The 16,400-nt window shown below is 38.6% G+C and overlaps 1 protein-coding gene across 5 annotated transcripts in view; it reads left to right on the top strand.

Annotated features, from left to right (window-relative positions):
* Positions 1–16,400, top strand: part of COL24A1 (collagen type XXIV alpha 1 chain) — a 151,896-nt gene that overhangs the window by 76,481 nt on the left and 59,015 nt on the right. For 4 of the 5 annotated variants that reach the window (XR_007507118.1, XM_049809387.1, XM_049809386.1 and 1 more), the window contains 3 exons: positions 762–806; positions 6,370–6,423; positions 7,500–7,544. Coding sequence is in view for 4 of the 5 variants with exons in the window: in XM_049809387.1 (XP_049665344.1) it covers positions 762–806; positions 6,370–6,423; positions 7,500–7,544 (144 nt within the window). In the remaining variant the exon portion in view is untranslated. The remainder of the gene's footprint in view (positions 1–761; positions 807–6,369; positions 6,424–7,499; positions 7,545–16,400) is intronic. The other variant, XM_049809385.1, reaches the window with a different exon arrangement.

Below are 16,400 nucleotides of genomic sequence, written 5' to 3'. Positions count from 1 at the left end.
ATTTCCTATGGCTTGTAATTGAAAAGGTGGTGTACCACTTCCTCCAAAACCTGGAGAAAATCTTCCATACTGAAGAGGGTCAGTGAACCATAAAATGATCACAGCATGACATCCTGGCACAGCACTGATACAAGTCCATGTTTTAATATAACTGTGTAATGAGTGAACCCTGAAGAGTTAATGCTACAGCTCCCCATCATGCATAATTATATCAGTGCACTGCGTAGCACAGGCACAGTGTCTCATTTCTTCTCTTACACACCTGACAAGCCTGACCCCGAGCCTCCCTCCATGCCGGAGAAAAGACAAGGTTAAACCCTAGCACAATGGCTTGGCTAACTTGGTGGTTGTGCCACAGCAACATGGAAGAGAAAAGCAGGATGTTCCTACTGCTTTTGTATTCATGAAGTGTCAGATGTTGCTAGAAGAGAGTACCTGCAGGGCAGACAGAGAGGTTGACCCATCATTGCCGAATCTCTCCCTGCTCAAAATTGTGAAAATATTGCTATAATGGTAGGTATACCAACAGTTTAACAGCCTTTCTGGCTGCATCTGGGGGCTACATAGGGCATGGCTTTCTGGCTAATGAATTTGTTTGAAATGAGATTAGTCTCTTCTGTAATGTTGCTATCAGACTTGGACTCATACAAACACATCTGAAGCAAATTTAAGATGATATAATCAATACAAACAGTTATCTGCAGATTTTCTTTTTTAAAGCTAGACTTGGCATCAAGATTTTGAGCCCTGATTTCTTTTAGGGAGAAGTAGGACCAGCTGGACCTATTGGAGGAGTCGGCCCAAGAGTAAGTATAAGTAATTTTAAGGCAGATTATTTTTCAGCAGAAGTACTGCTTTAAAAGGTAAATTTACTGTGAGAAATGACTGCGTTAAAATGGCATCTCCTGAATAAATACGTCTCTTCCATCAGCACATACTCAAAACAGAGTTGGGGGGAGAAATGGTTTTCCATATGAAGGATTTGAAAACAAATCATAGCCATGGTGCACAAAATAAAATTTTTGGAAAGGAAAGAGTCGATAACTAACTGCTTATGGTGCTCCCCTGAGGCAGATGAAACCACCATGTAGTTCCTAGGGACTGAACCAGCTGATATATCATAATATTTAAATTGGGGAAGGAACCTGCCATGACACTCCACTCACAAAGAGAAATATAAAGGACTGATGCTTTAAGAAATCATTTTCAAACTGATCTGGTAGACAGTTGCTGAAAACAGTAAAGCTGGAATGCCAAAATGGTGTTTGTGGTGAAATGTTTTAAAAGACAAAAGTTTAAAATTAACAACCAGTTTTGTTAGTTATAAAAATTTACTAGTGTCTAGGAGTATTTTAGTGGACTTGAAGCTTATGTTTAGAAAAATTCTAAACTAAAAAGGAATACTAGCCTGCATTAGGGACTACAGGAGTGTCACTAAGTTTATTGAAAGCAATATGATCTTCTGCCTTTACTTGATTTGCTTATGTGTGGTAATTACTGGCTTGGTCTTCATTTTGAATGACTTCTCATTTCTTGCATGAACTTAGGAAAGTCTGTACCATTGTTTCCTGGTTCTAGAGTGGATATAGTCCTACATAATTTTTCCTGTTCATTAGCTATTCAAAGCTGGGAATTTGCTTTCTGTTAGAAATAATATTAAAATACTTCTTTGCCACATGGATTAGGTGTTCTTAAAAAAAAAAACCACAAACAAACAAAAACAAAACAAAAAACCAAAGCAAACAAAAAAAAACAAACCACCAACCCCAAAACCTTTTTTTTTTTTCTTTTGTTTTCAGCTGAGGAAAACATGCAAAAAATTGAACAGAATTTCAAAAACACTTTGTGACTCAGTTCAATATCCAGTTTAATCTGCCTGAGCTTCTGCCAAGAGCCTCGTGGAAATTTTTATTTTGGCTGCATCATACTTTGAGTTTTCTTCTTGGGCAGGGCTTCATGGCTGGACAGCATCTCCATATTGTGCTGTGGCAATTGGAAAAGAAGGTGCTGCCATGGGTGACTCATGGGCAAAAAGACAACTACCTTCACATTCTCTGCATCACCGGGCATGCACAGGCCACCATCAGCTGGTGTCAAAGTGACCTAAGAGAAAAAATTTCTGTGTAACCTAGCAAACTCAAATATTTTTAATCTATTTTGGGTCAGTTTGACCTAAATTATTTTGGTTTTGATTTCTCTCAATGGGAAATGTGCACACTATTGGCTTGTCTTATGGCTCCCTCGTTTTTCTCTGTCACAACAAGCTGTTGAGAAAAGAATGTGTGGATCTGATGTGGCCTCCAGGGTTCCCATCTCCAGGCATATTTTAGTAGCTTGCTGGCTAGCATCCCCTTCTGAAATGAGAGGTAGGGGAAATGGAAATTTTGCTTGATGGAGAGCCCTGCCTGTTTTTCCCCCCTTATCCCAGGGCCCAATCTGCTCTTGCCTGGATTCTACAGCTTCTATTGGCTCCAGCTGTTGCACAGCTCCAGGCCAACTTGTTCACACTGCTGCTCTGAACTCTGCTCCCGTCTCTGCTTGTCCTTGCTTCTTCACTCCCGCCTGTAGCATAGTCTGTGTCATTACATTAGAGAGAGAGAGAGCGCTCCAGTCATGAAGTTGTTAAATCTGATATAGTTTAGCTGAGTCAGTAAGCTGCTGAATGCATCTGTCTTTTTAAATTATGCTCGCTTGATTGCAATTTCACATCTTTGTGAAAAACTGGCTTTGTTTCCATTTTCCATGAAAGGAGTTTAAAAAAGTAAATGCTACATCTGAAAGTAAATGCTATCAAAACGGTGTTGTCACTGTACTAATTAAATAGCCATGGGGGCAGGGGAGGTCTCCGAGAGGGACCTGAAAAAGTGGTCTGGCCATGCATGGCCCTGAGGTACCATCAGCTGTCAGCTATGCCTTTAGCTGACAGATGTGTCTCTAACTTGGTTTTTGCAGCCTCCAGGGGTGGTGATACTTCATTCGCCTTGGCAATCTGCTTCAGTCCTTTGCCTATTTTACAGATGGTTTTTCTAATGTCTAGCTGTTCTACCTGAAAGTCTTGCCTGTGTCTTTCTCACTGCAACCTTGCTTCCTGTCCTACAGACCTTATTTGTAGGCATGGTTAATAGGTTAGTCCTCTTCTCAGCCACTGTTATCCTCACTTTCTTAGGGTTTGTCTAAACTAGGTGAAGTATCCTTGTAGGTGATATATTCTAAACCTTTGATTATTCTTATGAAACTGTTCTAGTTTTCTCTTGGACAGTAATGAAGCAGGTTTCTAGTGCATCTGGAATTCCTCATCTCTTCTACTGTGAAGTTTTCAGGTCAAATGTTCAGCCCCCAATTCAGGTTTAGGCACGTACCAAGCAGGCAGCCATAAATTTTCACCTCCATTGTCTCCTTCCCCCTGCCCCCCACCCCTTGTTTCTAACATTTGCTTTAAAAAACATGCATGAGACCAAAAACCGCTGGGACCCACCTGACCAATGCTGCCAGTAAAACAGATCATCCTCTGCTGGAACAGAAGGTGAATATGAATGTGCACTCTGGTTCTCAGGTCCCAGCTTGGAAACACATTCCCATGTGTCTAAAAGAACTGGAGCCAAAACTGATGATGCTTCCCCATTTGTTCAGGGTATATCTCAGGTTCCACAGAGCTGAATCTGATCACACGATATGATTTTGTCGTTCACTCCTTTTCAAACCTTCCTAGCCATTCTATTCCAAAGTCAAATATTTACATTCTCTAAATTAATCCTTCTAAATCAAAAAATGCTGATTTTTTTTTAGTATTTATTTGTCCTGTGAAAATACAGTAGATGCCACATTAAAGAAGTGACTGTGTTTATTCAGTTTCCTCCCAACTTAACTCTTTCTCAAACGCTATCCAAATATTAACTCTGTACCTGTCAGTGTAGCTCAGCTCAGTCAGTGCGAGCATTGGTGCTTTTTTTTTCTTTTTTTTTTTTTTTTGTATCTTGATTGCTGGAGCAGAAAATGCCTTTAAAAAGGGGGAGATTGTTTTAAACCAGAATATAAAAAGGAATTGTTGTGAGTTGATTCCTTTCTGGGATACATGTGTAAAACAAAAGCTGATATTTATATAGTCATAAGGTGAGCAGTTCCTCCTAACTATGGGGGAAAATGCTCTCAAAGCTGCTCCACTCCCCCAGTGCAATATTTTCTGAAGGTGTCATATGTTTTCCTGTGGGCTGAAGGCATGTGAGGAGCTTGTGGAGGGATGGGAATAGAGTGATAGTGAGAGATATGTATATTAAAATATACACACCTGTATCAACCCATTGTGAGGTGAAAGGAAGTACAGGTGGTTGCCGTTTCCTGCAAGGGAAGGGCAGAACTTTCAGCTAATATTTTAGGAAACAGACATTTTCTTTGGGTCTACCCTGCCCTGGAAGAGTAATTTTCTCAGGGATTTGCAAGCAGAAAAGGAGCCATTCTTACTTTAACCTTCTGTCACTGGCTTTTCCTCCATGTGTAATTCACAGTTGTATTGCATTTCTCTTTAAAGCCAAATCTGTATGTTTCAGATTACTTAACCAGTTAAATCCACTTGTTCTGTTTTATAATCAACTCGCTTCTGTTGTGTGTCCTTTGCAGCTAGTACATAGCTGGGCTACTACAGCCAAGAAACCTTTACAAGTTGCAACTCCCAATTCAGATTTGATAGGACTAAAATTATCAAGGTAGTTAATACTGGCCAGTAGTTTTCTTTCAATGAATTTTGTTTAAAACATTTTTACGTTACAGTCTTGCTCTCTAGAAAGACCTTAAGGTTCTTTGCAGCAAAGTAGTTAAACAGCATGTAGTAACCTGCAGAAGCCAAACACTTGTTCTTTGCTAAGCCGTGTGGAAAGACATGACTTGCTTTATCTGGGTGTCTCAGAACTTTTCTTCACGGTCTTTTCTCCTGGCATTCCTGGCTGTGCCATGTTTTAATCCATAGGCAAAACCAAAAGTCTGTTCCTAAAGCAGTGATATTTGTTAAAACTTGTAGGGCAAAATGAAATCACTCAGGCAGGCAGAGAGAGAACAAGAAAGATAAAAAGGGATTAATATGAGAAGTCATGGAACCTACTAAGACAATATAATTTGAAGCCATATAGAGAATTTCTCAGATGCCCAGAAACTAACAAACACATTGTGCTCTGAAAGACAGTCACAGAGCAGCCTGAGCAAAAGAGCCAAATGGAAAAATCCCATCCTTTTTGAAGAAACCTGTTTGTTATCTGTTGCTTTAGTTGCTCTTGTCCCAGGACAGCTGATGTGGAAAGGGAAGCTCTCATTACAGAGTCCTGTGATTGCAATTATTCAGTCTGCTGGAACAACAGCTGATAATTTCCTTTTAGCAGAAATCTGCATGTTTTTGATAGTGAATCATTAAAACGTTGAATTAATTTTCTTTCTCCAGTTGTCAGGCTTCTGTAATCGCATCAGTAACTTGCTCAAGAGCCACATCTGGTCCGTTGGACCTTTACTTTTGGACTAGGGTCTTTGCCTCTGAGCAGATGGTGAGAATTTGTCTAGGCAAGGCTATGCTGTTCAGATAACCAAGTGGTTAGGCCATGTTTTATGTTGTAGAGGAAGTAAAGTATACCTGGAGGGAGAATGACCTCCTAAAAGTGAGACATAATTAAGTTACAAACATTTAATTGAAAATTCAGGAGAAAAGCATTCTGGTTTGTATGCCTTCATGGGTTTGTGTGAGTGACAACAGAGGGAGGGATGTTATAAAATGCTTCAAAGATCTTGTTACATCATGGCCTCCTGCTCTGATTGATGTTGCTGTATTTCTTCCAGGTAACAACATTATTAACAGAGTATCATAGCAACAAGATCTATCAGCAGCAAAATAGTAGTGGAGAGAGATGAGGCTTAAAATAATCAATTTGATGAACAAAGTGGAGAGGATAGTTGAGCTGATTTTGTCTGGCTGGGGAAGGACAGTTATGACACCAGTCCCTGAAGTCTAAACGTCAAATTCTGTTAGTGTGAGTCCCTGTTCTGTTGGAATTAGCCAGGAGAGACCATGACCTTGCCTTTTCTTTGTCTCCTTAGTATGTATTTTAAAGTGAAATTGGAATGTTTGATTCTTGGATTCTGACTGTTCTTCCTCAGTGTTAACTGCTGTAAGAGTTAATACAGATTCTGCTTACTGTGCTAGTATTTGCAGTAATAATCAACAGTGTATTTTCAGATGTAGATTTATAAAAACACTTGCTTCAAATGTTGGTATTAAGTATTACTTAACTGTACATTTTTTAGTGCACATATTTTGATAAATACAGAAATTGGGATGAAATTATCTTTTAAAAATTAAATATTTACAATATTTTATTCTAATCATTATTTTAGGGAAAGCCAGGACAGAAAGGGTATATAGGTGATCCTGGACCAGAAGGTTTAAAGGTAAGTGATGGTTTTATGTATGAAATAAAATGTGTTTGGAGTATCAACTGTGTACAGTTATACACTGCTATACACAGTGGCATGCCAGTGAAAGGATATAAGTATACATGCTTCCATATAATATAAATGTATGGAAGTACAGTATGTAATACTGGTGATTCTGCTTCCTTGCAAGATCCCATTTTGGAAAAGAAGAAAATTATGCAGCTCTTGGAGACAGGAACATGTGAGCAAAGACAGCACCTGCTAAAATGAGATATACCTGCTGGGGATGTGAGGGTGCCTAGGCCTGGAGGCAACAAAGGACCCAGGGCAGTTTCTGCAGTGGCAGATTTCGGGGGTGTGTGGACAGATGAGATGAAGTGCTGCAGTTTGAAAGAGGAGCTTGTGGCAGCAGAATTTCTCAGTGCTGAGTTGCAATCTGAGTAAACAGTACTCAAGCCACTGTTCATCAGGGCACTGAGATTATAGTTGTAGCCAGATAACTAATAGTGCATATACAGCCAGCTTCAACTTGTAAAATACATAACAAAATGTTCTGGAGCTACATAGCATGACTTGCAGCGTTATTAAGGAGAACAGGATTAATTAATCTAATACTTAATGCCAGTTTCAAGCTCTTGGGGCGAGGGAAAGAAGTTTGTTAAAATGCCATTTAAATGTCAATTTTTCTAATATTTCGTAACAAAATTAAAGTTATCAGCAGTATGAAAATGTAACATTTACTTTTGAAGCAGTTGTGAAATAATGAAGGTAATTTGTTGAAAGGAAGATTTAAATAAAAACTAAATAATTCATTTGTAGTATTTGCTGAATTAATGTATTTAGTAAGCCCTTTAATACATAGTTTTCATTTTTGCAGGCAAGTCCTAAATACATTAGGACATCTTTTTACAAAATCAAAATTAGCCGCTGACAAAATTAAATTTTTGCTGGTTGCTTAATTTTAGATTTTAACTGGTAGATGTAATTTAGAAAATAAAGAGGCTTCTAGGAAAATAGAGGACATTAATATACACATATTAAAGAAATTACTTTTCTAATGAACTACATCATCTGTTTTCTACATTTAACAGGGAGAACAAGGAGACCAAGGAAACGTTGGAAAAACTGGTGAAGCAGTAAGCTTGAGTTCTCTTTCTGGTTTTATTTTTCATTCTATGTTTATTTGAGAGTGAATGAGTAATTTGTTGCAGTAACTTTCTGATGAAGTTTGCCTTTCATTGAAGCTGTAGTATGTTGGCTATACCTTTGTGGTCTTTCAGACTCATACTATTTAAAGAAATTCCCCATTTTAAGTATTTTCCAGAGTTAATTCTGCTTTTTTCCTAATAGGTTGAGTAAACATTACAGGTAGTTGTAGGTATCTTCCAAAGCACGTTTGAGTAAGTGAACGAGTGATCCTTTTCCATTTAAATCATTTGAGAGGCTACATTTAGCCTGAGATGTATTTTGCAGACTTGTTCCGTCTACCCTCCATAAAATCACAGAGCTCAAGGTGACCTTGAGGTGGCACGTAGTCCATCCTCTGCTGCCTAGACAGAATTACTTATCTTTATATCACTCCTGACAAATATTTGGCTAACCAGTTATTAAAAAGCTCCAAGAAATGAAGGCTTTGTGACCTGCAGGCAGCCCAGGGCTTCTCTATTTTTAAAAAGTGCTTCCAATTATGTAACCTGACTCTCTTCTGCTGGAAACAGCATTTTACAAATGATGGTTGTCATTGCATGCCTCCTCATTCTTTCTTTTCAGGCTAAACAGTCCCATTCACTTAGCCTTTAAGTCACATTCTTACTCTCCTGTAGACTGTTTCCAATTCATCTAAACATCTGTATGACTCCAGCTTACTGCTCAAACTGTTCAGACTACTGAGAGAAAGGACAAATTGCTTCTTACAAGCCATATTCTTGCATACACGTGCCCATTTTTGCAATAGTGTGTTGTTATTCAGTTAGTGATCCACAGTCTCCAATCCTTCTTTTTTTAAAGTCATTCTCTTTCCCAGTTCTTCTATTGTAGGCACTGTTTTAGTTGATAATTATCACTTAAACATACTGCCTTGCAATTCTCCCTGCTTAATTTCACTCCCTGCCCTTTTGTATTTTTAACTCGTTTGAGAATTATGAGCAGGTGTGAGCTTGTGATCTCATGCTTGAGTTACCCAGATGCTGTGTAGAACATGACTAAATTGGTTTTGTTTCTTGAGTTAATGTATGCCAAGGAGAGATACCATACACTGGTTTGGGCTCAGTGCTGTACTACTCACATAAACCCTGTTCAACTTGGCAGTTATAGTGAGCTCCCCATTGTCTGCAAAATACCAAGCAGATGTACCCCAGACAGCTCATCAAATGGTCGGTTACTGCTGAAATTTTCCAAACTGCTTGTAAGTCAAGTCCAGCTCCTCTGTGCACTCTGAAGATTCTGTGCTCCAGGGAAGGGGACTGAGAAGCTGGACTCTGTCAGTTTAAAGTTTCTGCTTAGACAGGAACTGATAATTGCCATATAATGCCATAAGGTCCACTTGTCAGCCAGCATCTCTCTAAACATAGCAAGTATACTTAGCAGCAGCTTGATCTGTAGCTTTGTTCAGCAGTTTATACATAGCAAAACATTCATTTTGTTAGGTTGTAATCAGAGCTGTAAAGCAACAGTTTCCTTTCCGTATGATACCATTTGGAAAATCTGGGGAGTTTGGTATTGCTGAATGATTAGGGCAAACATGGATGAGTACTGGAAAATAAGGATGTCATGGTAGAGGAGAACAGATGGGACATCATAATACTACATTGCTTTTATGGAGACATGCAGAAATTACTCTGCTGGGACACAGTAATATAATCTCCTGTCCATACAACCAGCACTCCTCTGCCAATGTTACACTTGCCTTTTTTCTTTTTTTTTTTCCCAACAGTGGAAATGGAGCTTTTGTTACATATGAATTCTGTTCTTCACCCTGTAACATGTTAGGGAAAATTGATAGCATTTACTCTGTTGTACAGTGCCACATGCACCAAAATCCTCAACAAAAGACAAAGCTAAGCTCAATCTTAAATCACTACATTAATAATAGTACATGGAACAGTCACAGAAGCTAGTTACTTAACCTTAAGATTCTGCATTTGTCTTGGGCTTTGTTTGGCTGCTCAGTGAACTTGAGTTCAGTGCACATGTTTTCCACAGCTCAGATGTTTTGTATGAACATAATATCATTCACCACTAAATGAGCTCCAACTCTAATACAAATGTAATATTCAGTAGCTCAAATATATAATCAGTGATTATATGTTGCAGTGATGATTAATAAAATAGTCATACTAACTACCTAACTCTGGTCAGGGACAAGCTGCAAGAATAAAATAACAAAAAATATTCTTTGTGTCAAAAGAGGGGATGTTGCAGCCCTGTTACAGTGTTACAAAGACAGATGATTATGGCCCATTAATTACCACTTCCCACTCTTGCTGTTTGGAGAATTTGCATATGATACAAGGTGACATGAGATACTTGAGAACTGAAGTGGTTTATAAGGTATTGATAAATATTCTTTATTTTTACTTGTGGATTGTGGAATGTATTCTGCTTTATGTACATGCATTTTAATCAAATGAGCTTCATAGGTCCTTGATCCCATTATATTACCTTTATATTGTCTGGCAGCAGAGGACTAAGGTCCACTACATGGTCTTTTAGGGGGATAATGTATATTATCTTGGGGTTAAGGCCAATGGTAAAACACCAAGAGCAGGAGATAGCCTTTCAAACGCACTCAGCAGAACTCACAGGAAGACCTTTCAAAATCCCTTCCCTTCACTTTATTCACTACTGTAACCTGTAACAGTTAAGCTTCTCCTAAGTAAATTGAAAAGTACTGGCAGGAAAAGGATGGGTTTTCTCATGCAGAAAATGGTTTTCCAGATGTTAGTCCTGATGCAAAGTATTCACTTCTGTACACTTTGGACACATTACTTCCAGCTTCTCACCAGCTTCTGTTTGTAACAATTTTTCTTTTCCTTGGTGTGCAGAGAGAATACAAGCTTCTTAATTCACAGATAAATCCACTCCCTGATATTCAATATTGGCTCTGGTGGCATATATGATGACTCTAGGACATCTCTGGAATCAAACCACACACACACACACACACACACACACAAAAAAAGTTTTAAAAACAAAAGGCAAAGTACAAATGCTACTAGCTGCTGTGACAGGTTTTAAGATGGAACCCAAAAGAAGGTATGGAGTAAGGCATTTGTCCTTACTGATGCCTTGTGAAGTTTGTGTTACCAGATGGTTGGTGACACCAAATACAAAGAGGATTTGTACAAATAGCACTAAGCAATGTGCAATTACGGTACAATTTATTTAATAGTAAAGGCAAAGGGAAAAAGAAATTACTAAAAAGTTGATAGGAAGTCCAATGTCTAATAAAATTATGTATGGTTTCTTCCTTCTGCACCATCCCCACCCCTCCTTTTTGGCTTATATATTGTTTGTTGTGTATTCATGATCTTTATTGTCTAAGTTTTTCAAATTACAGAATAGGATGCATACTTTTTTAAGCTCAAGGTTGAAATACATGATACTGGTTTTTTAGCAGTGGGGAATCCATCACAGTATTCCAATTCTCTAAAAGAAAACTAGTGCATTTCCTGAATAAGCTGTCAAAAGAAGCAGTTTTGCAATAATAAATCCTGTAAATCTTGAATTCATAGCAAACTATGACATGAAGCACGTGTGCGTGTGCTGTTGATACCGAAGGGTTGCACCAATATTTTTCTTCTGTTTCTTTCCATTTTCTTACTTTTCTTGATATCATCCATCTTCTGTCTTTACTAGTACATCTGTCACTGCTGCCTGAAGTGCCAAAATAATTATTGCTTTTCTGTGGCAGCTTTTCCAGGTCAAGTACTGCTTAATATCTGCTTAGAAAAATACAGATGGCAACTGTGCACAAGCAGGGAAGTTTCAGCAGCAGGAGATTGGACCATAATGCTTCATTATTCAGTCTAGTGAGATGCGATATGTGCTGAAGTACAGCTTTGTCAATAGGCTAGAAGCCATATTGTCCAACATTTCTTAGGTCACATGAAGCTGCTGACTCTTCAGAGCACATTTCTGCCGAAGTATTTCTGTATGCTTGTCCAGCATGGAAACTGAGTAGACTGAATTTATAAAACGTTCACTGTGCTCATAAGCTTAAAATGATACGCATTGAATACTAGATCAGGAATGTGCCCAAGATCAAACTTCAGACAGTCCTTAACCGAGTCCTACAACAAAAATTGTTTCTCTGGCTACAGCATGTGCCCTGTTTAAAGAGGAATGTGGGCAGGTTCAGGTGGTGCTGCTTGGCTAAGCAGAGCCCAAAGCTGCAGCAGGACCCAGCAGCTTTCCGTTGCTGCAAGATATTCGGTTAACTGCAAGGTCCAATTGAAGAGGGATTGGTTAAGATAGTGAGAGGTAAGGGACAGCAGGCAGAGCAAATTTACACTGCTGATGAGACAAACTCTTTTGGAAGTCATGCCAAAGGAAACAATGACTTCAGCTACTGAGAAAATTGCCCTTACATTTGGGGGAGGAAAATCTCACTTTGCTGACATGTGCAACTGGATTTTGTATGCTTAGATCAGATGCTATCCAGTGATGGATAGCAAATATTTGAAACCAGCTTCAAGCATTTCATGCAAGTGACCTGTCTGTGTTAAAGTGTCAGCAATGATTTAAGAAAATTATTTATTGCCCAACTTTTATGGCACAAAATTGAATTCATCTGAACTTAAAACAGTTGCTTGTCAGGATTGTGTTACTGTTTGGTAACACTAGTGTTTACCCAGACTGGGCCACACCAAGTAACTAAATGCAGGTTAATTCAAATTTCTCCTTGCCAGCTCCATTACAGAAATTCAGCCCTTGGCCCATATGCTTCTGAATTAGAAATCACTGACATTTATTCACATATTGAGACAGAGTACAAGGGTAGAACTGTCAGCTGCAACATGTACAAATGGTGTCAAAAGGACAAACTAAAATAAGCAAAGTTCATGAACACAAATCCTGGAAAAATAATCTTCAAAGACTTTGAAAAGTTACATGTCAGCAAGTTTGCCCAGTTGCAAATAGTTTTTGAAACAGTAGAAGACAAACCAAGCTGAAATGAGAAGTGCTTCCCCCTGAAAAAAAAAGGCAAAAAAAAAGCTAAAAAGAATAGAAAGTTACAGTCCAGCAGAGAAAGTTATATTCGGGCTGTCAATGGCAGCTCCATAGCAGGCTGAAAATGGTCAGCCTGTGAGAGTCTGTGGGAAGGCAAGAAAATGCTGCAGTTAGGCTATGAGCCTAGGAGTTGAGTTGCCTTTGAGAAGAATTCCCATAAAGCAATTACGACGTCTCCTGCAGAGGTAAAAATTAGCTGGATTAGGCACCAGGGATGCTTAATTCATGGTGAATGGAAACTGCAATTCCTTTTGCTTGAAGAAAAGATTAAATGAGCTTTAACTGATGTTTTCAGGATGCTCAATAGAAGGAGTTCTTTGACATATCATGAAGTCTGGGCTTTGGGGATATGCAAGTGAGAATTGTAAGCCGTAGGCCAAAAGAAAAGTCAGTTGAGGAAACCCTTTTTTTTTTTTTTCAAAGACTGGTAAATGCATGGGGCATTGCCAAGGGCTTCAGAAGAAGAAACTAGTTCAGCTGCTTTCAGAAACCTATTGGATACAGATTAACGCAAGTTCTATGAAGCTCTTATGGTGAGTGGTAATAATGATACTTCTGTGTCTATGTTGTGCTTCTTGTTTTTACCCAAGATGAACTGAGATACACTATCACTGCTGCTAGGTCTTTATCTCAAGAAGGGTGGGGAAACCGGTTACAACATCTGGAGTTAGCTTTTCCAAGCTGCTGCTCTTTTTTCTTGAAGGACTTTTTGCTGGTAGAGCTCTTCATCAGCTAGTTTAAGTTGCCGTGCTACCCTGCAAAATACCCACAGCTCCATACCCTTTGTGGTTTTGCAAGTTAGGGCTAACATCTTAATTAAGTTAACACTCCCTGTACCATTGAGAACAGTCAAAGAGAAGGATAATCTGTTCCATGTAAGATTTGTTACCCAAGAGAAAAAGCCTCTAGTTAGATGCATGAATGTAAATAACTTTTATCCCAATTCAGTTTAGCCAAGATATGACTCTCTAGAGTAATATCTACCTTCAGAATATTTTTTTCCCCTTTGCACAGATTACAAAAAGCTACCAGTGTGAACTTGACAATCAAAACCAAGAACTTCTATAAATAAAGTGAAAATGCTTCATATTTGAATGGAGTTTGTGTCACCCAATTCACTTCATGTCATCTCCAAGCTGCTTATGGCAAGTAGACTGCGTAAAATGCAGTATCCTTCCCAGCAAGTGAACTGTGTCATGACTGCCACTATAGTACTGACCTCAGGCTGCCTTTTTCTCATGGTCATTTAAAAGATTCACATACAGGTGGAACCCTTGCAGATCTAGTAGAACATCAGAAAAGCGTACCAGCCCTCCACTCTTTCCCAGACCAAGAGAGGAAATTAGCTTTTCTGGGAAGTCAGATGCTACCTGTGTGGTAGTTATTTTGCAACTGTGGTGTTGTTTTCCCACCACCCTATATATAGCTTTATATCCACACTTATTTGCATGCCCAAGTGATTTTGCAGCACTAAAATATGAGGAAAAATGTTTAAGGCTATTTTAGCAATAATCAAGGATAAGTTGTTCTGGCATGCATTAAACTTAATCAATAATAGTGTACGTATCGGCACACATCTAGTCTTTTCACTGTTCGTCCCTTTTACTGTCTGTCTGAATTTACGTGATGTATTTCATGTACTCTAGTGGTTTGGGAAGAAAAATATAGAGGAATAATATCTGCACATTGCATCTGCAGTTGAGCTTCCAAGGTTTTGCTAGTGGGCACATCCTGCTGCTACTTCATAAGCTAGCTTCCTTTAAATGCAAGTGTTTCTCTGCATAATGCTGTCAAACAGAATGACCCTACTTTACACTGGTGTTACTGGAAGCAATATTTAACCCATTTATTTGCTAAAACTTCTGTAGATTAAGCAGTGGTGCCAGTACATTTTGCCTTTCAAATATTCAGGTAGTTGAAGTTTTGAGTCCTTTAAAAAATTGAGTGAAACATCAGATGCGAGGTACAAATATAGTGCATATCTGCTTTCATTCACCTCCTCCACTAGCAATAACAAAGCATAGATTTTCACTCAGCTTATCGCCTCTGGTTGATTACCAAGTAACCTTCTCAACGGATGGAAAGTGCCAATGAAACAGATGGCCAGATCTCAGTGTCAAAAAGAAAAAAATAGCATCTGCCTTTCAAATATCATGCTTCCCAACATAATCCTGGGTAAAGCAGCTACAGATCTTATGGTCACTTCATAACATTTTTAGTACTGTGGTTATGAGGTAGGAAATAGTTTCTAAAGTTTAGAGGTGGAACCACCAGCTCGAATAATAATAAAAAAGGACCACACAACTAAAAGCCAGTAATGCTCTGTGGCATACATACAACAGTTTGCACAGCTGTCAGCCAAGAGCTCCTCAAATGCCAAGGTCTAATATTAGGGCCATTTTCTAGTCTACTTTTGCATTTTGATAATTCAAACTAAGGTGCCATTAGAGGGCAAGTGTATTAGTCACTAAGGGATTCAAAAGTAACTAATTCAGTAATTGAACTGGCAGTAAATTGTAAGTAAACTGGCATCAGTTTGCTTTATATTCTTTATTTGGCCTTTCAGATAACCCAGATTACTAGAGTTTTTCCTTTCTGTGAGAAAATACATCCTCCAAAATTGATCCTGTTCCATTCTGTTCCCCAAACATGAAAATCCTTTTAAAATCTCAATAATTTAAAAAAAAAAAAAAAAAAAAAAAGGGGGGGGGGGGGGTGATAAAAGCCAAAGCTTTGTTTTCCCATGATGCTGTCAGTTTGTACCCAGGTCTTGCTTGACATTAAAAAACCCAGACTGTTGGCCTAGAAGACGACCCTGCTGAAACTAGAGTGTAATTAGGTGAAATTTTCAGAACTATTTTCCTGGTTTCTGTGTTGGTTAGTTTTATTCAGCTTTCCTAGTTATCTGGAGATGGGGCTTTCTTTAGAACTTCAGGTTACTCTTAGCTCTAAGTGCAGGCTATTAACAGCTGCTCCATTCAGTTCATACCTGATACTGGTACAGTAGTAAGCAAATGTTCTACACAAAGGCTCTATTGTAAGTCTTTGGTTTCAAAAGCCTGTCTGTGGTTCAGCAATATATTGAGTCCTATGAAAACACTGATCTGATACAAATTCACCCAGAAATCTATGACTAGCAGGTTTTTTTATTCCAAAGCAGGTGTCGACTGTCCATGACACCTGTTTTCTCACAGATCAGCTACCTTTTGTTCTACTGCAGATGCTATGAAGCCCAAATAGCAGCCAGGGTAAACCCTGCATCATGATTTCTTCCTAATTTTTGTCCAGGCCTGACCTGGGTCACATCTGTTAGAAGCATGCATGAACAGATCCAGTATTAGTGCCTATGATACCAGGGTCACACAGATGGATTGATTTTAAAAATATTTTTTTAGTGCCATTATGTGTGGCTAGCAAAACAGAACTTAGGTTATTTATTATTTCTTAGAACTTCATTTTTATAATATTACAAGTTGTAGAGGTACTTTTCTATCTATGAGCTGGGTATGAAATAGTGGAAGCTGACTGTTAAAGCAGCCACTTTTCTTCCTCCTCCTGTCCATCACCCTTGGTTGTCTTTTTAATATAGATAGTTGTCTTGAATCTTCAAGGATCCTCAAGTAGATTTTGATCTCTTAAAATCAAACCTAAATGCTGGCTCATTTGGGGTTTTTTGAGTAATATGCCAAAACATATGAAGTCTTTCGTGAAGTACGAAGCTGATGGGGTCTTAAAGAAATGTTTAAGTGGGAATCTTAATG

Source organism: Accipiter gentilis, chromosome 8 (assembly GCF_929443795.1).
Source record: "Accipiter gentilis chromosome 8, bAccGen1.1, whole genome shotgun sequence".
Taxonomy (NCBI): Eukaryota; Metazoa; Chordata; class Aves; order Accipitriformes; family Accipitridae; genus Astur; species Astur gentilis.
The sequence above is the reverse complement of the archived record's forward strand: the minus strand, read 5'-3'. Positions and strand labels throughout refer to the sequence as shown.